Source organism: Chlorocebus sabaeus, chromosome 11 (genome assembly GCF_047675955.1).
Source record: "Chlorocebus sabaeus isolate Y175 chromosome 11, mChlSab1.0.hap1, whole genome shotgun sequence".
NCBI lineage: Eukaryota > Metazoa > Chordata > Mammalia > Primates > Cercopithecidae > Chlorocebus > Chlorocebus sabaeus.
This window is the reverse complement of record NC_132914.1, coordinates 129,814,651-129,836,959: the sequence shown is the minus strand read 5'-3', so window position 1 is coordinate 129,836,959 and position 22,309 is coordinate 129,814,651. Positions and strand designations below refer to the sequence as shown.

The 22,309-nt window shown below is 58.7% G+C and overlaps 3 protein-coding genes and 1 long non-coding RNA gene across 10 annotated transcripts in view; 2 read left to right on the top strand and 2 right to left on the bottom strand.

Moving 5' to 3' along the window:
- POLE (DNA polymerase epsilon, catalytic subunit) overlaps window positions 1-1,724 on the top strand; it is a 65,268-nt gene extending 63,544 nt beyond the window's left edge. For all 3 annotated transcript variants that reach the window (XM_073021274.1, XM_037994821.2, XM_037994817.2), the window contains 2 exons: window positions 200-289; window positions 384-1,724. In XM_073021274.1, the coding sequence (XP_072877375.1) occupies window positions 200-289; window positions 384-497 (204 nt within the window). In that variant the 3' untranslated portion in view covers window positions 498-1,724. The remainder of the gene's footprint in view (window positions 1-199; window positions 290-383) is intronic.
- Window positions 1,725-3,050: 1,326 nt separating this feature from the next.
- P2RX2 (purinergic receptor P2X 2) lies at window positions 3,051-7,436 on the bottom strand. Of its 5 annotated transcripts, none has more exons than XM_008005303.3 (11): window positions 7,197-7,436; window positions 5,857-5,992; window positions 5,681-5,752; window positions 5,512-5,587; window positions 5,335-5,431; window positions 5,086-5,166; window positions 4,850-4,988; window positions 4,365-4,495; window positions 4,143-4,233; window positions 3,952-4,017; window positions 3,051-3,873 (listed from the first exon to the last, which is right to left on the bottom strand). In XM_008005303.3, the coding sequence occupies exons 1-11, from the start codon at window positions 7,367-7,369 to the stop codon at window positions 3,523-3,525; spliced, it is 1,413 nt and encodes a 470-aa protein (XP_008003494.2). In that variant the 5' UTR covers window positions 7,370-7,436; the 3' UTR covers window positions 3,051-3,522. The 5 variants fall into 5 exon arrangements, with proteins under 5 accessions (XP_008003494.2, XP_008003491.2, XP_008003495.2 ...); XM_037994833.2 differs by lacking the exon at window positions 5,681-5,752 and having other exon boundaries at window positions 3,523-3,597; window positions 3,796-3,873; window positions 4,845-4,988; window positions 5,335-5,396; XM_008005300.3 differs by having other exon boundaries at window positions 3,051-4,017.
- A 4,136-nt stretch (window positions 7,437-11,572) lies between these two features.
- LOC119622570 (uncharacterized) lies at window positions 11,573-19,264 on the bottom strand. The gene is made up of 2 exons (XR_005239172.2): window positions 14,099-19,264; window positions 11,573-12,010 (listed from the first exon to the last, which is right to left on the bottom strand). It is a non-coding gene; the product is annotated as an uncharacterized lncRNA (long non-coding RNA).
- Window positions 11,954-22,068, top strand: LRCOL1 (leucine rich colipase like 1). Its single transcript, XM_008005299.3, has 6 exons — window positions 11,954-12,189; window positions 17,586-17,703; window positions 19,236-19,361; window positions 19,485-19,610; window positions 19,695-19,817; window positions 21,767-22,068. The coding sequence occupies exons 1-6, from the start codon at window positions 11,990-11,992 to the stop codon at window positions 21,767-21,769; spliced, it is 696 nt and encodes a 231-aa protein (XP_008003490.1). The 5' UTR covers window positions 11,954-11,989; the 3' UTR covers window positions 21,770-22,068.
- The last annotated feature ends 241 nt before the right edge of the window (window positions 22,069-22,309 follow it).

Below are 22,309 nucleotides of genomic sequence, written 5' to 3'. Positions count from 1 at the left end.
AGGATGGGCGTAGGGAAGGCGCTGGCAGGGTGGGATGAGGTCGTGCATTTTACTCATAACTGAGGGGCTGGCTGCGCACAGCACAGGCTCAAGGCTTACTGATGGGCCCACGAATGTGTCTTGCGAGCCTGTGAAGAAGCAGCAGGCAGGTCTGGCCGGGGCGGGAGGGCCGGCGCCCATCGGGGTTGCTCCCTTTCAGATCTGCCTGAAGTGCCGAGGGGTGAAGGAGACCAGCATGCCTGTGTACTGCAGCTGCGCAGGGGACTTCGCCCTCACCATCCACACCCAGGTGGGCTTTCCTTCATCTGCCTCGGTTCAGCCTAGCCTCCTTGGCCTCCTCTCTGAGTGGACTGGGGTCTCACTGTGCCTGTTTATTCCTGCAGGTCTTCATGGAACAGATCGGAATCTTCCGGAACATTGCCCAGCACTACGGCATGTCGTACCTCCTGGAAACCCTGGAGTGGCTGCTGCAGAAGAACCCACAGCGGGGCCGTTAGCCAGCCCCAGGCCCTGGGTGCCTCTGCGTCCGTGCCAGGCCTCCTGATGCCAAGGCCACATCCCCGTGCTTTCAGTGACCAGACCACTAACCACCCTGACTGTCCAAACTTGTGACCCCACGCCAGGGAACGGGGAGGAAACCAAAGAAAACCATTTTCAGGGAGCTCAGACGTCACAGGAAGGAGTGGGAGCAGGATGTGGCCCTAAGGCTGCGGGTGCCCTGGCCACTGTTTCTTATGCAGTGAATGCTTTTCCAGGCCTCTGTTGCTTCCTGCACCACACCTGTTGGGGTGGGAGAGTCCTGTGGGTGCCCCCAGTTCTTTTTTTTTTTTTTTTTGAGATGGAGTCTCGCTCTGTCGCCCAGGCTGGAGTGCAGTGGCCGGATCTCAGCTCACTGCAAGCTCCGCCTCCCGGGTTCACGCCATTCTCCTGCCTCAGCCTCCCGAGTAGCTGGGACCACAGGCACCCGCCACCTTGCCCGGCTAGTTTTTTTTTTTTGTATTTTTTAGTAGAGACGGGGTTTCACCGTGTTAGCCAGGATGGTCTCGATCTCCTGATCTCGTGATCCGCCCATCTCGGCCTCCCAAAGTGCTGGGATTACAGGCTTGAGCCACCGCGCCCGGCCAACCCCCAGTTCTTTGTCCTGCCTCCCAGAGGGAGGAAAAGCCCCTGGGGGCTTCTGGCTCCCTGAGATTGGGCTCTGAGACGAGATGGGTTCCCAAGGCCCTGGTGGGGCTGGAGTCTCACCTGTTTGCATGGAGAAATGGGCTGGCCCCACAGCCTCACAGGAGCAGTTTGTGGACTGGTTTCCCCGGGAATCCGGACCCTAACCTATGAGAATCTGGATTTTGACTTGTTGAGCCCTGCTCATTTGGAGCCAGGTCTAGAGGGAACCCCCCATCAGCCTCAGGAAAACAAGACTTCTGTGCACCTCACTTCCGGCTCACCACAGCCCTTGTCCTTCACCTCCACACAGGACCGGCTGGAAGCAGAAAGAAGAAAGGCCAATTTCACAGGGCACCAAACAAGTATGAAATGTAAATCAGGAATTCAGACACCCCAGGCGAGAGCCTCACAGGAGGGAGGGGTCCCACAGGCTCCCCAGGAGGCTCACATCTTTGGCCCACAGCCAGCCTTAGTTTGTCCCTGCCATCTGCTGTCCGAGGCCATCGCTGCTACACTTTGTTTTTATTTGCATTTCATACTAAAATTTTTCTAGGTTGTCACTGTGTGTTTGTGCAGGGCGCCTCAGATGAGGGGACTGAGTACCACTGGGCATGTGTTTGGCCCTTGGATGCTGCTCGGGCCGCCTGCCTGGAGAAACCTGATGCCTGCTCAGATGGAGGAGTGCTGAGGCCTCCAGAGTGGAGATCAAATCAAATTAGGGCAAGCAGGGGAGGAGGGAGGCTGGCTGACTGGGTTTCATTCCTGGAAGCAAATCTGGAGAACCTTCAGGGGAGTGAGGAGTGATGGGGCCGGGGACAGCCAGCCGTCCCTCAGGAAGACCACCTAGCAAGAACAGGGGTCGCCCGGTGCAGCCACGGGTGCTGGCCAGCCTGGGTTTACTCTGAGGCAGCTGGGGCTGGCGGCATTTGAGCAGTGGTGGAGGGGTCAGAAATGGGAAGCTCTGGCCCTGGTTCCCAAGCAGCAGCTCAACCAGAAGAGCCAGTTTCTCCAAAAATGAGCTGGATATTTGTGAGCCACACAGCATGTGCAGGCTGTGGGGTGACCTGAGGCCAGTGCCCCAGGCTGGGAGGCCACAGTCAAGGGAAATGGGGCCTGTGAGAAGACGTATTCTCGCCACCTGAACACAGCGCTGGGGTGAGGACTCCAAACTCAGGCTTTAAGGTCCGACCAGGGCCGTCTTCCCCGCCCTTCTCTGCCCTTTGACCTTTGGGAGTAGTGTTGCTCTCCTGAGACTGGGTTTCCCTTCAAAGACAGGATGCCATCTGCCCCTGGCACAGGCGACTTCATGATGCTCAGTTCTGGGCTCCTCCCCCACCTGGTGGGCACCAGTCTAGCCACTGCAGCATCTAAGGATGCAGTAACCAGATTACCCACAGGCCCTGATCCAGTTAGTGCCGCTCCCAGGCTGGTGTCCGTCCACCCCGGCCTGGCCTGACTTCCCATCGGCATTCCTGCCCCCACCCATGGAGTAGGAATGAACACTGGCCTGAGCACTGCTGTAGTCTGAGCTTTCGTTTTCCTCGTGTTCAGCTGTCCCTGAGCTTTCGTTTTCCTTGTGTGCAGCTGTCCCTGCCTCCCTCCCATTTCTCTCTTCCTGAGTCATGCTGTCCTCCCACATTTTGAGATGAGCCAGCTTTGGTTTGGAGTCTGGGGTGGCCCTGTCAGAAGTAAGTGCACTGAGGAAGTGGCCTGGGTCCTGGTGCGCTCCCAGCCTGGGCAGACCTGACCGTGGCCCGGCTGGCTGTGGGGACCGAGGGTCATGGGGCGGGCAGACGTGCCCTGCACACTCCCAGTCTGCTTAGAGGGGAGATGACTCATATAAAGGTCACTGTGCAGCCCAGCTCCAGGCCAGCAGGGCCTGGCCTCCCATATTCATAGGCTGGCGATGCTTCTCCGCAAGGAATGAGGCCAGAAGGTTCTGCTCACAGGTTTATTGGACTGAGTATGTTGTGACTTGGAAGAGTCTGGGCAGATTTGAGGTTACACCTGTGGGGTGGGGTGGGGTGGGGTGGGGTGAGGGTTCCCAGGGCCCAAGACCAGGAGCAGAGCCCCTCAGAGCTTAGCTGGCTTGGGTTCCAGGTGGCTGTGAGGTGATGGGAAGTGAGCAGCCCTGTAGGGGCCAGCTGGGGAGGAGGTGTCGGGCTGGTATGCCAGGGTGGGGCACAAGCCTGGGGCCAGAGCGCACCCCCAGCCCTTGCACAGGGACCCTACGGTGCCCAGTTTTTGTGGAGATGCCCTGCTACTGAGGTGCCCATGTCTACTGTGCAGGGTCCCTAGCCAGGGACTGTCTCTGGCCCCACCAGGCCAGGTCTGCAGTCCAGTGTGACGGGAAGGAGCTCAGAGTTGGGCCAAACCTTTGGGGTCTGTGGGTGTGGAGGCTTGTGGGGCAGGCTCGGAGGCAGGAGTGATCTGCTCAGATGGGGCAGAGGTGGGGCAAAGCCGCAGGGGTGGGAAGGCTGGGCCACACTCTGCCCCTTGTTGGCCCTCCTGGCCTGATGGAGGGCTGGGGTGCTGGTCCTCGGAGCAGTGGCCGGGTTGGGGTGGGGCCTGGCCCAAAACACGGGCAAGGGTCACAGGCCAGCTACCTGAGGGGCGGCTCGGCGTACACACCTTGTCAAATTTCTTATGGCTGTAGACCTTGTTTTTGTTCATGAATGTTAGCAAGATCCAGTCGCACAGGAAGGAGCCCTGGGGCCAGCAGAGACCGGTGTGTAAGGGCCCGGTGGACACCCCGTACCCGCTGAGACCCCACAGAGGGTTTCTTACCACCCCGACGGAAGTTAGAGCTGTGGCCAGATTAATAATGGTGGGAATCAGGCTGAATTTCCCGGCCTGGGGAGAAGAGGGTTGTGGTCAGATGTCTGATGCCTGATGGAGCTGGAGGGAGGGGTGGGGCCTGAGGAGCTGAGATGACACAGGCTAGCAGGGCTGGCCACGGCCCCAGCAGGTGCAGTCACCTGTCCATGCACAATGACGTCAATGCGGATCCCGTAGGCCTTGATGAGCGTGCGGGTGGTGGTACCATTGATCTGGTAGTACTTGGCAAACCTGGAATGGGAAGGCCTGGAAGCCAGTGCCCACTTGTCCTCTGTGCTCCAGGGCTGCCCCATGGGCACTGGGCCTCTCGGGACCCCACTGCAGCTATGCCAGGGTGGACAGCAGTGTCCCAAGTACAGTACCTGAAGTTGTAGCCTGACGAGGCAGGCACGTGCTTGGGGTCAAGCCTCCGGAAGGAGTATTTGGGGTTACACTCCGACGCGGGCAGGTCCAGGTCACAGTCCCAGTTGATAATGACCCCGATGACACCACCCTGCCAAGAAGGAGCCAGGGAAGGGGGTCAGGAGGGCACACAAGAGGCCCCTCAAGAGTCGGGGTCAGTCCCAGGCTGTGTGTGAGGTGTGCACTGAGGGGCCCAGGGGAGGCTCAGGGGTACCGGTGGGTGTCCAGTGTCTGAGGCACAAGGGGTGCCAGCAGCCAGCCCTGTGGCCAGTGTCAATAATTCAGCAAGCGCCACACAGGACAGGTTGTGCTGATCGCGTTTCTTTCCTCTGCCTGAGCTGGGCCAGCTGGTCAGGAGGGAGGAGGGACTGGTCCCCTGTACCCCAGGCCCTCCCTGTGCAGGTGGGAGCCCACCCTGGCCCCACCCCGCCTGCGCTTGCCCTGCCTTGTATGCGAGCTCCGCGAAGCTCTCCCCAGCCTTTTCCACAATAAAGCCCAGCTTGAAGATGGGGCAGTAGAGGTCGGAGGCCTCGTGGAACGTGCAGCGCTTCAGGTACCCATCTGTGCGGTCCGCGATGTTGCCCCTGAGGAGGAGGCAGGAGGCGAGGCCTGTACCCCAAATACGCCATTCCCAGGAGGTAGCCCCCATGCTGGGCCGTGGCCACACCCCGTGGCTCTTACTTGGAGAAGTGGAATTTGGGGTAGTGGATGCTGTTCTTGATGAGGATGGTGAAATTTGGGGCCATGGTACCCAGAAATTGGCTGAGGAGGCACAGACGGGTTGTTAGTCCCTCCTCCTGCAAAGCCCCCTCCTGGCATTGGCCCCCACCCCTCCCCAGCTCCTGTCACTCCTGCCCCGCCCGTTTGGCCTCTGGTCAGAGAAAAAGGATCAGAGTGGAGGCTTGGCCCCAGGCCAGGGCGCGGGTGCACCTGACGGAGGCCCCATCTTCCACCGGGCACCAGCCGAACACCTCGCAGGTCTTGGAGGGCCCCTGGTAATAGGGCACACAGCGCCCGGTCCGCAGGCCTGTGGGGCAGAGGTCACTGAGGCATTAGTGAGGACGCAGCCCTGCCCCACCCGCCCAGCCCCAGCTGGTGCACACTGACCGTTTCCCAGCATGTCCGGCTCCCCAGTCACACAGTCGGCGTCGGAGAGGCAGGTGGCATTGTGGACCCTTATGCTCTAGGGTGGAGGCGGCCCAGTCAGGGACCCCGCAAGGGACAGCTGGCCCGCCTAGCTGAGGCAGGGTCCCCCAGCGCCGCGGGATCCCCTCACCTCGGGGCAGGTGCCCTGGGTCTGGGAGTGGGTGGCCTCGACCCTGGTGATGATGCTGAACACGCTGCCCCCCTGGGCTCAGAAAGAGGGGGAGGTCGGCCAGGCGGCAGCTGCTGCCCCCTCGGCCCACTAGGGTGGGGTGCACGGCGGGGCGGGGGGCAGGGGGCGGCCCGCACCTCCGGGGGCTTCACATACTCCTCCACGTCCCACACTTTGTGCTCGGACGTGGTGATCCCCTTGACCTTGGTGATGATGGAGCTCTCCGGGCCCGTCTCGCTCTCCTGGTAGCTTTTCTGCACGATGAAGACGTACCTGCGGGCGGGGGCGGCACCGGCTCCGGAGGCGACCCCGGGAACGCTGAGTTCGCCCGCAGGCACGGGCCTTCCCGCGACCCAAGTCCGCTCTGCGGGGCTGTTGGGGCCTGCCCCACGCCCGCGGTCCCAGCCCCAGCCCCACGCCCTCGGTCCCAGCCCCTGCCCCACGCCCTCGGTCCCAGCCCCTGCCCCACGCCCTCGGTCCCAGCCCCAGCCCCACGCCCTCGGTCCCAGCCCCAGCCCCACGCCCTCGGTCCCAGCCCCACGCCCTGGGTCCCAGCCCCTGCCCCACACCCCCAATCCCAGCCCCAGCCCCACACCCTCGGTCCCAGCCCCTGCCCCAGGCCCTCAATCCCAGCCCCTGCCCCACGCCCTCGGTCCCAGCCCCAGCCCCACGCCCCCAATCCCAGCCCCAGCCCCACGCCCCCAATCCCAGCCCCTGCCCCACGCCCCCAATCCCAGCCCCAGCCCCACGCCCTCAATCCCAGCCCCAGCCCCACGCCCTCGGTCCCAGCCCCTGCCCCACGCCCTCGGTCCCAGCCCCTGCCCCACACCCCCAATCCCAGCCCCAGCCTCACACCCTCGGTCCCAGCCCCACACCCTCGGTCCCAGCCCCTGCCCCAGGCCCTCAATCCCAGCCCCAGCCCCACACCCTCGGTCCCAGCCCCTGCCCCAGGCCCTCAATCCCAGCCCCTGCCCCACGCCCTCGGTCCCAGCCCCTGCCCCAGGCCCTCAATCCCAGCCCCAGCCCCACACCCTCGGTCCCAGCCCCTGCCCCAGGCCCTCAATCCCAGCCCCAGCCCCACACCCTCGGTCCCAGCCCCTGCCCCACGCCCTCAATCCCAGCCCCTGCCCCACGCCCTCGGTCCCAGCCCCAGCCCCACGCCCCCAATCCCAGCCCCAGCCCCACGCCCCCAATCCCAGCCCCTGCCCCACGCCCCCAATCCCAGCCCCAGCCCCACGCCCTCAATCCCAGCCCCAGCCCCACACCCTCGGTCCCAGCCCCACGCCCTGGGTCCCAGCCCCTGCCCCACACCCCCAATCCCAGCCCCAGCCCCACGCCCTCGGTCCCAGCCCCAGCCCCACACCCTCGGTCCCAGCCCCAGCCCCACACCCCCAATTCCAGCCCCTGCCCCTGCCCTGCGCCTCCAGCCCAGCGCCCCCTGTCCCAGCCCCTGCCCCGCGCCCCGCGCCCCGCGCACCACACGAAGTAGAGCAGGATGAGCAGCTGCACGGCGCGGTACAGGACGCCCAGGCGCCGGTTCCTCACCACGATCACCTTGGGCGTCTCGTAGTCCCAGAGGGCGGACCAGCAGCCCCGGACCAGGCGCCGGGCGGTCGCCCCCGCGGGGGACTTGGGCTGGGCGGCGGCCATGGCGCGGGCGGCCCCCACCTCCGGGAAGCCGCTGCCGGGCTGAGGGTCGGCCCCGCTGCGCACCGAGGGCGGGGGGCGCGGGGTGGGCGGGGAGATCGCGGCTCCGCCTCCGGGGTGGGGCCTCGCGCCCGCCCGGCCCCGCCCCGCCCCGCAGGTGTCCCGGGCGTCCCAGGTGGGGCTCGGAGCGGGGCCTCGCGGGGGCAGAGCCGGGGGCGCAGCAGCCCAGCCCCAGCTCCCGGCGCAGGTGGGGGCCGAGCGGGGAACCCGCGGTCTCGAAGCTGGAGGGTCGGGATTCCCCGGGTGGGAACTTCTTCGAGCTCCAGGAGAAGGACGAGGGAAGTTCCGCCGGCCTCCGCCGCGCCCCGACCCCGTCCCGGCCGGTTCCTGCCGCGGCTGCCGGGGCTTGGAGCGGAACCTGCACTCCCGCCTTTGCCCGCAGACCCCTCGCTTCCAGCCCTCGAGCTGGAGAGGGATCACGGCCGATCCGCTGTCTTTGCAAGCCAGAGTTTTCTTTCTTACTTTTTTTTTTTTTTTTAACTTTTCGAACCTCTACCCCACCCACATCATTTTGAAGCAAATCCCAAGCATCACAGTTTTTCACAAAATAACTTTAAAATGGTTTATTGTGATAAAATCAGCATAGCATGTGATTAACTATTTTAAAGTAAACAATTCAGTGACATTCACAATATTGTGCAACCACCACCACCTCTATTTCATCCCCAAACACTTTCCCCACCCCAAAATAAAACTCCCATCCATTAAGCAGTGACGACCTGTTCCACACGCCTCCCATGCCCTGGCAACCACCAGTCTCTTTTCTGCCTCAATGAATGGATTTGCCTGTTCTGGATATTCCGTATCAAGGAAATGCAATATTTGTTTCTGGGTTAATGCCTTTTCTGTCTGGCTTCATTCACTGAGCATGTTTTCAAGGTTCATCCACATTGCAGCTCACTCTTCCTTGCAGCCAAGAGAAATGTCTAGGCTGTACAAAGAAGGCATTTAGATGGCTTTCAAACTAACTCTGTGAATAGCGCTGTTATAAACACTGGTGTGTAAGTATTTGTTTGAACTGTTAAATTAACTCAACAGGCTGCCTCTGCGCCTTGAGTTTCTAGGTAACAACAAACTGCAGCCTAATGTACCACAGAAACAAACTGAAAGCCTAACTTAGGAGTATATTTTGGAACAAATAGCTAGGTCTCAGCCAATCACAGGCTGCCAACTGATCTGCTCATGTCCATATAAGGCAAGCACCTCAAGCTGTAACAAAATCAAACTAATTGTGATTTTTTTTTTTTGTATCTCACTTCTGTGTTGTCTATAAAAACTGCCTGCCTACATTACAGAGTGGAGCTCTCACACCTCCCTCATTGGTTCTGAGTGCTGCCCAACTCATGAGTTGTGGAGTTGTGTTTTGCTCAATTAAACTCTGTTGGCTGGATGCAGTGGCTCGTGCCTGTAATCCCAGCACTTTGGGAGGCCAAGGTGGGTGGATCACTTGTGATCAGGAGTTCAAGACCAGCCCGGCCAACATGGCAAAACCTCATCTCCATTAAAAACACAAAAGTTAGCCTGGTGTCGTGGCGCCTGTAATCCCAGCTACTCGGGAGGCTGAGGCAGGAGAATCACTGGAATCTGGGTGGTGGAGGTTGTGGTGAACCGAGATTGCGCCACTGCACTCGAGACTGCACAACAGAGCGAGACTCTGTCACACACACACACACACACAAACTCTTAAATTTAATTTGCCCAAAGTTTTTAACAGTTTGGTGTCAGAAGTGGGATCTGAAGTAGACCTCCAGCCACCCGCTAGGAGCACTGAAGGGCCTGTGTGCCTGCTGATCTCTCAGAGCATCTAGAATCATAGGTGAGTTCTCTCTGATGGATTTGTGCTCTATGAACATGTGTTTTAAGCCCTCTACTTTGAGCAATACTTTCTTCCTTTTTTTTTTTTTTGAGATGGAGTCTCGCTCTGTTGCCCAGGCTGGAGTACAGTGGCGAGATGTCAGCTCACTGCAAGCTCTGCCTCCCAGGTTCAAGCAATTCTCCTGTCTCAGCCTCCCAGAGCTGGGATTACAGGCACATAACACTGTGCCCAGCTAATTTTTTGTGTGTTTTAGTAGAGACACGGTTTCATTGTGTTGCCCAGGCTGGTCTCAAACTCCTGAGCTCAGGCAATCCACCCGCCTCGGCCTCCCAAAGTGCTGGGATTACAGGCATGAGCCACCGCGCCCAGCCTTGAGCAATTCTTAGACTGGAATGGGTCCAGGATTGAATTGGATCCAAAACTTAACTCCATTGTTAGAGGCCTCGAGTAGGTCCCTTTTGGTTCGGGTTTGTCTGAGTCCAAGGAGTCTGCATGCCACCTTCTGGGACTCTTGCTAATTTTGTGTGTAAGAACTATGGACCCAGAACTTGTGCATTTTTTAGAAAAATAGGTTAACCCCAAACTCAAAAAGACCCCTCCAGATTCTTGGAACCGTACACCTTTTGGAGACCTTATGGTAAAGCTAACCAGGGAAGTTTTCCCCAGAAGCAGATGGCATCCTAAATGTGGACAGCTTTTCCAAGATCACGAGTCGACACTTCTCCACCATCATGAAAGCCTTAGCCTCCCCCCAACCCCTTATTTCCTGCTGTTTGAATCTTTTCCTTTTTGTTACAGGGAAATCCACAAGACCATAATATGTGGATGACTTTAGCTAAGGCTTATGCTCTAGGAAAAACCCAGAGTGCTTGTTGGGTTTGTGGGTTAATGCCAAAAACCAGGAAACTATGTCAATCCCTGTCATTCTTCATGATGACAGTCAACCTGGAACTCCCAGGGGAGAGTGGAGAGCGTCCCCGCCCGCGTGTCCCAGGGGAGAGTGGAGAGAGTTCCCGTGTCCCAGGAGAGGGTGGAGAGCGTCCCCACGTCCCAGGGGAGAGTGGAGAGTGTCCCCGTGTCCCAGGGGAGAGTGGACATACACACTCTCCTTTGTGTTCCAGACACCACTGCTGTCACTTTCCTATACCTGCTGAAATAGTGTACTGACCTTTCCAATTAACCCAAACACTACTCATATCAAAGTGTGCCTGAGCGACGCCTTCAGAAGGTAGATGAGGCCAGGCATCCCATACTCAAGACCTGGGGGTTCTCTCTGTGGGCGTGAGACATGGCGTGTGTGATGTCACTGGATTGAGTCCAGTGAGGTCCCTTTCCATTAAATGTGGTTACACACCCTCACAGCACACTGTAAAGGGACTTCCTACGTAGCTTTCCCACTGCACCCGCTGGGAGCCGGATGGACGTACGGGTGAAAACGTGTCACTGACTTCTGCTCAGATGCCACCAGGGGGCGCCCTTTTCCAGCCCCCGAAAGCCTCTGCTGGGTCTGGAGACTTTGCTTCCCGTGTTGAGCCTCCTCACTGGTTTGAATCTTGCAATTTGGTCTCACTCACTCCTGTCTTCCAAGTAGCTTCCCCTGACAGTTCCCACCCAGGATACCTGTCACCAGAGGCCAGGGCTCACTCTGAATCCCCAGCCTGACTCCCCATATTCATACCCCTCAGCATCCCCACTGCTCTTCCCTGCCTCTCTCTCTGCTCGTCCCCCCAGCCCTGCCTGCCTCAGCCTCCTTTCCCTTCTGGCTGGGCATGCACACTACGGCGTGGGTCCTCACTTCCAGCCTCTCCCTGCCCATTACAGAGGCCATCACTCACCCAGGAGCTTCCAAATCCTACCTGTGGTTCTCACCCGAGACCCCTTTAATGGCCTCAGCGTTCAAAAGGGCAGCATGACTGGCACTGGAGCTCCAGGGCTGGCACCTCCCCGCCCTCTCTAGTGTCCCCCTGGGCTGTCCCTGCCCTCTCCACCTTCCCTGCCTCCGCTCCCCAGACACTGGGCTGTGCCCACCCCTCCTCCCCGTGCTTGATGCTCTGCTGCTTTCCCATCCCCACTGGACCAGGCTCCTGGCAGCAGGTGTCGTGCTGGTGTCTCTGTGAAGTGTCCCTGACATCCCTGCTGCGCATTGTCCCCCTGGCACCTCCGTGGTGCCCTTAACGACACCCACCACACTCTGCACAGTGTGTTTGTTGCCAGGCCCAGCTCTCACACTGGACGGAGAGCGCCAAGTTGACACCAGGGCACAGCCTCCTCCCCCCCGAGCCTGCCACGGTGCCTGGCACATGGTCGATCACAAATAAATAACGAGTAAACAGCCCATTACATGTTTACTGCATAAGCAGATGCATGTAGAGATAAATAAAGACCACCCAGACGAGAGCAAGGCCAGGCTCTGAGTTCAGAGCTTGGGAGCGCCCCACCCTGAGATCGGCAGGCAGGGGGCGGGGCACAGGTCCGCTGATTAGGGTCGTGGTGGTGGTGTGGGGAAGGCAGGGGCAGCTGATGGAGAGTGAGGTGTCCGGTGGTTGGTGAGGGGACATGTTTGGCGTCCTCTGGTTGGTCCTGAGTTGGAAGTGGGGGCAGAACACAAAGAAATCAAGCCCTGACTGTCCCAGCAATTGGCTGCAGAGGTGGAGCTGCGGCTTCCAGCTTCTTTGTGGTCCGGAGTCAGTAGCCACGTGGGACTGGCCCCTGTCCAGACGCCTACACTCAGCCTCTCATGCGGGGAGATGAGCGTCTTCCTCCTGGGACTGAAGGAGGGAACAAGAAGGAGAAGGAAGAGGCAGGGCTGCGATTGTGCCCAGGGTGCTGCTGGGCTGCCAGGTCCCTGGTCTGGGTTCTTCTCTGCTTTGGGGTGTCTCATCGAGAAGCTGCAGCCTGGCCTGTCTCACCTCTACACAGAGGAGCCGCTGGGGCCTGACGGAAAAAGGTAGGGCCGCTGCACGTCCAAGCAGCTGTCAGCCACCAGGGAAGTTTTCAGCAAGGGAGACCCAATCTCACGAGTCACTCGCACGTCCTGTCCTCTGGGTGTCAACAGGACACGTGCACGGCCCAGAGCCCAGGATCGACCCTGCAGCAGAGCCAGCTCTGCCCTTGGTCGGGGTGCCCTGTGGGGATGACTCCACATGCCGGGTGCCCAGCCCGACCCTCCTGGGCCCTCAAAACTCAGAAGAATCGGAACAGGGATTATAGCACCAGCCCCAGGAGCTTATGCTCAAAACATGAAAGCTATGGTTTCCCAGATGATTTATGGGGATTTGTAATGTCTTTGACAATATTTAGCATCAAGCTTTTTACTTAGCAGATTGAACTACTATGGAAACAAACTAGATATTGATAATTATAAGAAAAACTGAAGAAGTGTCTGATCCAAGAGAATTTTTTTTTTTTTTTTTTTTTTTTTTTTTTTTTTTTTTTTTGAGACGGAGTCTCGCTCTGAGGCCCAGGCTGGAGTGCAGTGGCCAGATCTCAGCTCACTGCAAGCTCCGCCTCCCGGGTTCACGCCATTCTCCTGCCTCAGCCTCCCGAGTAGCTGGGACTACAGGCGCCCGCCACCTCGCCCGGCTAGTTTTTTGTATTTTTTAGTAGAGACGGGGTTTCACCGTGTCAGCCAGGATGGTCTCGATCTCCTGACCTCGTGATCCACCCGTCTCGGCCTCCCAAAGTGCTGGGATTACAGGCTTGAGCCACTGCGCCCGGCCGATCCAAGAGATTTTAAGCAAATATCCGGGAATAGAGACCCCCATGTATATAGAACATTTGAAAATCATTCGCTTCCGGCTGGGCGCGGTGGCTCACTCCTGTAATCCCAGCACTTTGGGAGGCTGAGGCGGGCGGATTACAAGGTCAGGAGATGGAGACCATCCTGGCTAACACGGTGAAATCCCATCTCTACTAAAAACACAAAAAATTAGCCCAGCACTGTGGCGGGCGCCTGTAGTCCCAGCTACTCGGGAGGCTGAGGCAGGAGAATGGGGTGAACCCGGGAGGCGGAGCTAGGAGTGAGCTGAGATCGTGCCACTGCACTCCAGCCTGGGCGACAGCGCCAGACTCTGTCTCAAAAAAAAAAAAAAAAAAAAAGAAAAGAATGAGCTTCCATCCCAGGGGTAACAGCACCTCCAGGGCACTCATGCGGTCAGCCTGTGACCTTTGCTTTTATTGTGGTAAAATATATTTAACATAAAGTTGATCATTTTAACAATTTTTTTTTTTTTTTGAGATGGAGTCTCACTCTGTTGCCCAGGCTGGAGTGCAGTGGCATGATCTCAGCTCACTGCAACCTCTGCCTCCAGTGTTCAAGCAATTCTCCTCCCTCGGCCTCCTAAGTAGCTGGGACTACAGGGATGAGCCACCATACCCGGCTAATTTTGTGTTTTTAGTAGAGACGGGTTTCACCATGTTGGTCAGGCTGGTTTTGAACTCCCGACCTCAGGTGATCACCAGCCTTGGCCTCCCGAAGTGCTGGGATTAGAGGCATGAGCCACCGCACCCAGGCCATGTTAATGATTTTTAAGTGCACAGTTCAGTGGCATGAAGCAGGTTGACGTTGCTGTGTAGCTGCCACTGCCATCCATCTGCAGAGCTTTATATCTTCCCAAATGTCAACCGACCCCGTTAAACACCAACATCCAGCCCACCCGCCCCGGGCACCACCATTGCACTGCCTGTCTCTGTGGGTTTGACGACCCTGGGGACCTCACACATGGGCTCAAACGGTATCTGAACTTCTGTGAGGGGCTCATTCCCTCAGCATCAGGTCCTCAGGGTGACTGTGTGGCCTCCGGGTCCGAGCTGCCTTCCATTTCCAGGGCCACTGACGTCCCATTGCACATACATACCACATTCAGGGCACGGGTTACGTAACACGTTCGTCCACCCTCTGGCCGTCGTGAAAAACGCTGCTGCAAACGGTGTGACCTGTGACCTTTTAGACGCTGGACTTTCCCAGCACAGGCAGCTGCCTGTTCCTGGGCTGAGCAGGGCCCTTTGATCTGTCGGGCACATCGTGCTTCATTTGGAAACGAGGGCTGTGAACTTTGCAAGGGCCTGTGAAAAGGTTTGAGACCAGAAAAAAGTTTTTCCTGGTTCCAAGTACAGGAAAGATACTGTAAACCTGAAATTTAGAAAAGTTATAGGCCGGGCGCAGTGGCTCACACCTGTAATCCCAACACTTTGGGAGGCTGAGATGGGTGAATCACGAGGTCAGGAGATCAAGACCAACCTAACACAGTGAAACCCTGTCTCTACTAAAAACAAAAAAAAATTAACCGGGCATGGTGGCGGGTTCCTGTAGTCCCAGCTACTCGGGAGGCTGAGGCAGGAGAATGACGTGAACCCAGGAGGCGGAGCTTGCAGTGAGCTGAAATCGCGCCACTGCACTCCAGCCTGGGTGACAGAGCGAGACTCCATCTCAAAAAAGAAAAAAAAAAAAGTTCTAGTTGTGATTCAATTTAGCTTTTATGTAGTTACATTAAAAATTATATTTAGAACGGGCACAGTGGCTCATACCTGTCATTCCAGCTACTCAGAGGCTGAGTTGGGAGGATCACTCGAGCCCAGGAGGTTGAGGCTGCAGCAAGCTGCGATTGTTCCACTGCACTCCAACCTGGGCAACAGAGCAAGGCCCTGTCTCTAAACAAAGTTATATTGAATAGGCTTGATATGACTGGAAACACGGCTTACTAAGCTTGCCCGATGGCTGGGGATGTGGCCATTCATCTTGGAAAGTGTTGACATGACTCATTTGTCTAGGATCGGGGCTCCAGGATCAGGTGCGAGGGGCATCTGAGACCTTTGACCTTTTACTTCCTGTGAGGGAGGCAAAATCAGTTCCTGACCTTGTGCTGATACAGTGGCAGGGAAGACAGGAGGGAGTGCTGGGAGCGGGGAGGCTGCCCAGCTGCAGGCAGAAGTGTGGGTGCAGGGACTGCTCATGTGGGGAGGACACTGCCGGGGCTCGGCTGCCCCTGCGATGGGGATGGGGGAGGTGGGCATCCATATTTGGGTTCCTCTGGCTGGTCTTGAGTTGGAAGTGGGGTCACTGACCAAGTCCTGACCTGCTGTGGCTTCCCCAGCAGGCGGCTATAGGCTGTGGCTAGAGCTCCACCTTTCCCCTGAATACACGTGAGATAATATGAGGAATTTAAGAAAAATAATAATCAAAGGGATTCAAGAGACAGAGACAGAGAGAGGGAGAGACAGAGAGAGACAGAGAGAGGGAGAGAGACAGAGACAGAGAGAGGGAGAGACATAAAGAGACAGAGAGAGGGAGAGACAGAGAGAGACAGAGAGAGGGAGAGAGACAGAGACAGAGAGAGGGAGAGACAGAGAGAGACAGAGAGAGGGAGAGATAGAGAGAGGGAGAGACAGAAACAGAGAGAGACACAGAGACAGAGAGGGAGAGACATAAAGAGACAGAGAGAGGGAGAGACAGAGAGAGACAGAGAGAGGTAGAGATAGAGATAGAGAGAGACAGAGAGGGAGAAACATAAAGAGACAGAGAGAGGGAGAGACAGAGAGAGACAGAGAGAGGGAGAGACAGAGAGAGGGAGAGATAGAGACAGAGAGAGACAGAAACAGAGAGAGGGAGAGACAGCAAGACAGAAAGAGAGAGGGAGAGACAGAGAGAGAAAGACAGACAGAGAGACAGAGAGAGGGAGAGACAGGGAGAGACATAAAGAGACAGAGAGAGGGAGAGACAGAGAGAGACAGAGAGAGGGAGAGATAGAGACAGAGAGAGACAGAGAGGGAGAAACATAAAGAGACAGAGAGAGGGAGAGACAGAGAGAGACAGAGAGAGGGAGAGACAGAGAGAGACAGAGAGAGGGAGAGATAGAGACAGAGAGAGACAGAAACAGAGAGAGGGAGAGACAGCAAGACAGAAAGAGAGAGGGAGAGACAGAGAGAGAAAGACAGACACAGAGAGACAGAGAGAGGGAGAGACAGAGAGACAGAGAGACAAAAAGAGAGAGAGGGAGAGACAGAGAGGGAAAGAGACAGAGACAGAGACGGAGAGACAGGGACAGGGACAGAGACAGAGAGACAGGGAGAGACAGAGACAGAGAGACCCTGCCCAGCCCCAGCACAGCCAGGAGTGATCAGTGATCTCACAGCATGGGGTGAAGGAGCCAAGGGGGAGGCCGAGGGTGGACTTTCTTTGTGTGGACTTCATATTCGCCCTTCATCTTACATAACGAACGGTTTATCTTGTTAGCGTGAGTGGTGTTCGTTTTCTATTTTCTGGTTATTTATGGCCATCATGGAGAAATCGTTTTGAATTTTATGTTGATCTTGGTCTGGACTCTCCAGTCACTTCTCACGATTTGTGGAGCCTACTGGGGTTTTCCCGTATGGCTTTGGAACCGGGGAGGAAAAGAGAGACTCTCCTAATGACGTCTCCGTCTGGGCCCTGCTGGAAAAGTCCCAAGGAAGGGTTCCTGCCGTCCACCCTGTCCTGGGCCGGTCACTGTGGCGGGGGCGGTGCCGTCCGGGCGTGGGGCTCACAGTGAGCATGGCTGGGCCACCAAACACATGCAGGGTGATGCCACTGCCTCATCTGATGCCTGCACTGCTGTGCGGCTGGGCAGCAAGGACCCCTCCAGGAGGGACCCCAGGCTGAGGCTCCTGCTCACGCTCACAGCAGGTGCTCATGTTCAAATTCATCAGGGGCACCATCGTCCGCTGGGAAAAGAGTTATTCAAAATCCATTTTTCATGTTTTGCCTTGATGTGTTAAATCCATTTTCCATGCAGTGCTAAAAAGAAATGGGTCTTTATGCCACGAAAAGCCACAGAGGAACCTTAAATTGCACTTTACTCAGTGAAATAAGCCGACCCGAGAAGGCTAAGACCGATTCCATCCAAATAGGATTCCGGAAAAGGCAAAACCAAGGAGACAGTGAAAAGCTCAGTGGCTGCCAGCAGCTGGGGAGGGCACAGTGGGTTTTTAGGGCATTCAGTATCCGCTGTGAAGGATACTGAAACGGTGATTCCGTGAGAACGCACTCACCCAAACCCGCAGCAGGCACACACCGAGCGACCTTGTGTGAGCTGTGGATGTCAGGTGATGATGGCGCGTCCCTGTGGGTCTATCAATGGTGACAGATGCATCACACGAGTGCAGCATTATAATAGGGGAAACTGAGGCAGGGGAAAGAAGGTGACATATGAGAATTATATTCTCTGCACTTTTTCTGTAAACCTAAAACTGCTGTAGAAAATAAAGTCCATTATGTTTTTAAAAGTCTGTCTTGCAAAAGAAAGGAGCAGGAAGGGAGTGGGGATGCCAGTGCCAGGCGCCAAGCAGCACAATCCTGGGTCTCCGCAGGTCCACGTGCCCAATGGCTGGCCCAGGGTGGACGATGCTGCTACTGCTGCTGCTGCTGCCGCTGGGGTCCTTGGTGGGGTATGGGCTGCAGAAGCAGCAGATGAACCTGTCCCATAAGGTAGGTGCCAGTGGCCCGATGCCCCTGCAGGCCCTGCCCACAGGGGCTGCCACCTTCCATCAAGAGGCTCTCAAGACCGGGCGCGGTGGCTCACGCCTGTAATCCTAGCACTTTGGGAGGCCGAGCTGGGCAGATCATGAGGTCAGGAGATCGAGAGCATCTTGGCTAACATCGTGAAACCCCGTCTCTACTAAAAATACAAAAACTAGCCGGGCAAGGTGGCGGGCGCCTGTAATCCCAGCTGCTTGGGAGGCTGAGGCAAGAGAATGGCGTGAACCCAGGAGGCGGAGCTTGCATGAGCTGAGATCCGGCCACAGCACTCCAGCCTGGGCAACAGAGCAAGACTCTGTCTCGAAAAAAAAAAAAAGAGGCTCTCAAAGCGACACAAAGTGTCTTCCTGGATGAAACCTTCCCGGAGGCCACACTCACTCTCCTGGCCACACCCCCGGCTGTGCTGCCTAAGCACATTTGAGGCTATGGGATGGTGACCCCAGCACCAGGAGCAGCACTGGGGCCACTACGGCCACGGTCAACCAGGCAGGAAGGAGCAGGGCTGCGTGGGAGCTGCACCGGTGCACACTTCTGTTTTTTAAAATATACCCATTTTTCTTTTTTATTTTATTACTTTTTAAATTTGTGTGTGTGTGTGTGATGAAGCCTCGCCCTGTTGCCCAGGCTGGAGTGCAGTGGCGCGATCTCAGCTCACTGAAACCTCCACCTTCCCGGTTCAGGCGATTCTCCTGCGTCCCCCTCCTGAGTAGCTCGGCTTACAGGCTCCCGCCACCACACCTAGCTAAATTTTGTATTTTTAGTAGAGATGGGGTTTCACCATGTTGATCAGGCTGTTCTTGAACTCCTGACCTCAGGTGATCCACTGGCCTCGGCCTCCCAAAGTGTTGAGATTACAGGCATGAGCCATTGCGCCTGGCCAGAAAATATACTCACTTTTAATAAGGTTGTTATTTATGTTAATAGGCAATGGGATTCCTATTGTTATCTTAAAATTCTCTCAGTTTTAGGGTCGAATGCAGTAACGTCAGTAGACATAGCCTCATCCACAACACTCTGAGCAAGCAAGTCGCACCCACGGTGGTGCCTTCTGTGTGGGTGGGGGGTGGCTACAAGCCTTAGCACGGGGGGGCGGGCCTGGCTGTCAGCTCGCCTCTGCTGGCTGTGTGATCCCGGGCACCGTGCTCGCCCTTCCTGAGCTTGTTTCTTCTCCTGTAAAATGCCAGGCACTGGGCCGGCCCGAGAGCTTCGCCCATGCTCTGCTGCTGCATCCTTGCCCTCAGTGCCTTGGTTTACCCTCTTCCACATGGCTCACGGTAGACATTCCCTTTCTCAGCCCTGGGCCCCCAGCACTGACCTGCCAGAGCCACAGCAGTCTGGGTTTGTTCCAGAAACTTCTCAGGGAACCCAAGTTTGAAGGATGATGACACAGAGGAGCCAGAGAGAGGGGAGGCCCTTCCTGAGTACTGGGTCTGCAGGCCCTGCCCAGGAACAGGTGAGCGAGCTGGTGAGTGGCATTTCAGGTCATCGGGGAGCCATGCAGGAGCCATGAGGAGTGCCAGAGCAACTGCTGTACCACCAACAGCCTGGACCCACACACGCTCTGCACCCCTAAGACCATCCTCCTGCAGTGCCTGCCCTGGAAGAAGGTGAGGTGCATGCAGGGGGTAGGGGGCAGAAGAGCGAAACTGCTTGTGGCCCCCTCCTACCTGCCCCGGAAGAGCCAGGGAGTGGATGGTGGGTGCAGGGATGAGGCGTCTCCTGTCCCATAGCCCAACGGGTACAGATGCTCAGACAACTCAGAGTGCCAGAGCAGCTGCTGCGTCCGCAACAACAAGAGCCCGCAGGAGTTCTGCACATCCCAAACCATCTTCCTGCAGTGTGTGCCCTGGCGTAAGGTGAGCTTCGGGCACCTGGGGCGGATGGAGCAGCGGTAGCAGGAGATGGCCCTCTCCATGACCACTGCCTGGCTGCCTCCCCAGCCCAACGGCAACTTCTGCAGCAGCCACCAGGAGTGTAGCAGCCAGTGCTGCATCCAGCTGAGGGAGGACAGCCCCTTCCGCTGCATGCCCCGCACCGGGATCCTGGCCCAGTGCCTGCCCCTGGTGAGTCCCGGGTGGGGGCTCAGCCTCCAGGCCCTCCCCTGGCCGTAACAGGGAAGTCACACAGAAACCCAGCAACTGGGCCAGGTCCGGGGCCGTGAGAGGTGGGCTCTGAACTCATGGGGCGGGCAGAGCACCCAGGCACCCCGGCTCGGAAAGGCTGGCGCTTCACCACCCATCTCATAAAGTGGGGGCCGCAGAGAAGGCTCCTGGGCTGGCACGGAGCCCACCAGGCCCCCAGGCCACGGGTGCCCAGTCAGAGACCGTCAGAGCCTGCGGGGCTGCGGGGAGGAGGACCCAGGACGAGCCCCCGTAGGAGCCGGAGTTGAACGTCTTCAGGCCAGAGAGGGAACGGCCTCACGAGCCCTGGAGGAAGAGGGTCCTGGCTTCTCCCCTCCCTCCCGCTGACCGCTGCTGTGGTTTTCCCCGACGGGAAATCCATGGGATAAGCCTCGCGGTGCAGGCTCTGACTCTGCGGAGCCCTGGGTCAGCGGCAGGGCCCAGCGGCGCAGGGGTCAGGGGAGGGCCAGGTTGCCAGCGGCGCAAACGCGGTGGGGCGCAAGTGTGTTTGCTGGAGCCCAAAGCTCCCATGTGGGGTGAAACGGTGCCGGTCCCCACAGGTGAGGCTTGTTCACAGCCCTCGGGTACCACCAGGCCCCGTCGTGGGCGCTGGGAGCAGCTCCGGGCGTGTGGCGCTGCTCGTGGGCGTCCCTCTCGGGCGCTGAGCGTGGCCGTCGGCCTCCGGTGCTGTCCCGGCCCCCACGAGGCTGGCGTCGGGAGATGCTGTGTCCCAGCCACAGGCGTTCACGTCCTCCTTCTGCAGCGGCTTCACGGCCGTCCCCCGCGCGTCTCCTCAGTTTCCGGCCCGTCCCCCGCGCGTTTCCTCAGCTTCACGGCCCGTCCCCCGCGCGTCTCCTCAGCTTCCGGCCCGTCCCCCGCGCGTTTCCTCAGCTTCACGGCCTCGTCCCCGCGGGTCTCCTCAGCTTTGGGCCCGTTCCCCGCGCGTCTCCTCAGCTTCACGGCCCGTCCCCCGCGCGTCTTCTCAGCTTCGGTCTCCTCAGCTTCCGGCCCGTCCCCCGCGGGTCTCCTCAGCTTCCGGCCCGTCCCCCGCGGGTCTCCTCAGCTTCCGTCCTGTCCCCCGCGCGTCTCCTCAGCTTCACGGCCCGTCCCCCGCGCGTCTCCTCAGTTTCCGGCCCGTCCCCCGCGCGTTTCCTCAGCTTCACGGCCCGTACCACGCGCGTTTCCTCAGCTTCACGGCCCGTCCCCCGCGCGTCTCCTCAGCTTCGGGCCCGTCCCCCGCGCGTCTCCTCAGCTTCCGGCCCGTCCCCCGCGCGTCTCCTCAGCTTCACGGCCCGTCCCCCGCGCGTCTCCTCAGCTTCGGGCCCGTCCCCCGCGCGTCTCCTCAGCTTCACGGCCCGTCCCCAGCGCGTCTCCTCAGCTTCCGGCCCGTCCCCCGCGCGTCTCCTCAGCTTCACGGCCCGTCCCCCGCGCGTCTCCTCAGCTTCGGTCTCCTCAGCTTCCGGCCCGTCCCCCGCGCGTCTCCTCAGCTTCGGGCCCGTCCCCCGCGCGTCTCCTCAGCTTCACGGCCTCGTCCCCGCGGGTCTCCTCAGCTTCGGGCCCGTCCCCCGCGCGTCTCCTCAGCTTCGGGCCCGTCCCCCGCGCGTCTCCTCAGCTTCGGGCCCGTCCCCCGCGCGTCTCCTCAGCTTCACGGCCCGTCCCCCGCGCGTCTTCTCAGCTTCGGTCTCCTCAGCTTCCGGCCCGTCCCCCGCGGGTCTCCTCAGCTTCCGTCCTGTCCCCCGCGCGTTTCCTCAGCTTCGGGGCCGTCCCCGGCACGTTTCTTCAGCTTCGGGCCCGTCCCCCGCAGGTTTCCCACCTTCGGGCCCGTCCCCCGCGCGTTTCCTCAGCTTCGGGCCGTCCCCGGCGCGTTTCCTCAGCTTTGCCTTCTCCTTCAGTGACGTGAGCTCCAACCTGGGTGTGAGGGACCGACCTGGGCCCTGGGATGTTCACACCGGACCCGTTGCTCTGGGGCTGGCTCCAGTGGAAGCTTCGCTCACTGTTCGTGCTGCTGTTTCTGGAGCTCTGAAAATCTGTGGGAACTGAAAGGCAATGACCAGCCTGGTGGCACGAAGTGTCTGAGAACAAATCCCAGGCACTGGGACGTGGAACCTGATTGTTAAACATCAATAAAGGCTCCTGGAGGACCGAGCAGCCGTGTCTCACCCCTTCTGTGTTTTGAATAATAAAAGCGTAAAATCTGGAGGAAACCTGGAGGTCACAGAGAGGTGGTGTCTGCTGGGTCAGTGCCAGAGTGGCCTCCTGGGAAGCCTGGGGAGGCACAGGCCGTGCTGTGGGAGGCAAGGCCAGGGCCAGAGCCTCGGGTTTGCTGTCACCTCCCACCACCACAGGGGTGTCGAATAAAGGGGTGCAAGCCCGTGTGGACACTGCAGGTGAAAATCGCTCCCTCCCTGTCCCTGGCACGGTCAGTGCTCAGCACA

Bases quoted from the DNA above. Each gene is read 5' to 3' on its own strand.
- LRCOL1 (XM_008005299.3), top strand. From the start codon at position 11,990: ATGAGCGTCTTCCTCCTGGGACTGAAGGAGGGAACAAGAAGGAGAAGG. The intron at 12,190-17,585 runs GTAGGGCCGCTG...GGGTCTCCGCAG, and splicing joins CTGGGGCCTGACGGAAAAAG to GTCCACGTGCCCAATGGCTG. The intron at 19,611-19,694 runs GTGAGCTTCGGG...CTGCCTCCCCAG, and splicing joins AGTGTGTGCCCTGGCGTAAG to CCCAACGGCAACTTCTGCAG.
- P2RX2 (XM_008005300.3), bottom strand. From the start codon at position 7,369: ATGGCCGCCGCCCAGCCCAAGTCCCCCGCGGGGGCGACCGCCCGGCGC. The intron at 4,234-4,364 runs GTACTGTACTTG...TTCCCATTCCAG, and splicing joins TCGTCAGGCTACAACTTCAG to GTTTGCCAAGTACTACCAGA. The intron at 4,018-4,142 runs GTGACTGCACCT...TCTTCTCCCCAG, and splicing joins ACGTCATTGTGCATGGACAG to GCCGGGAAATTCAGCCTGAT.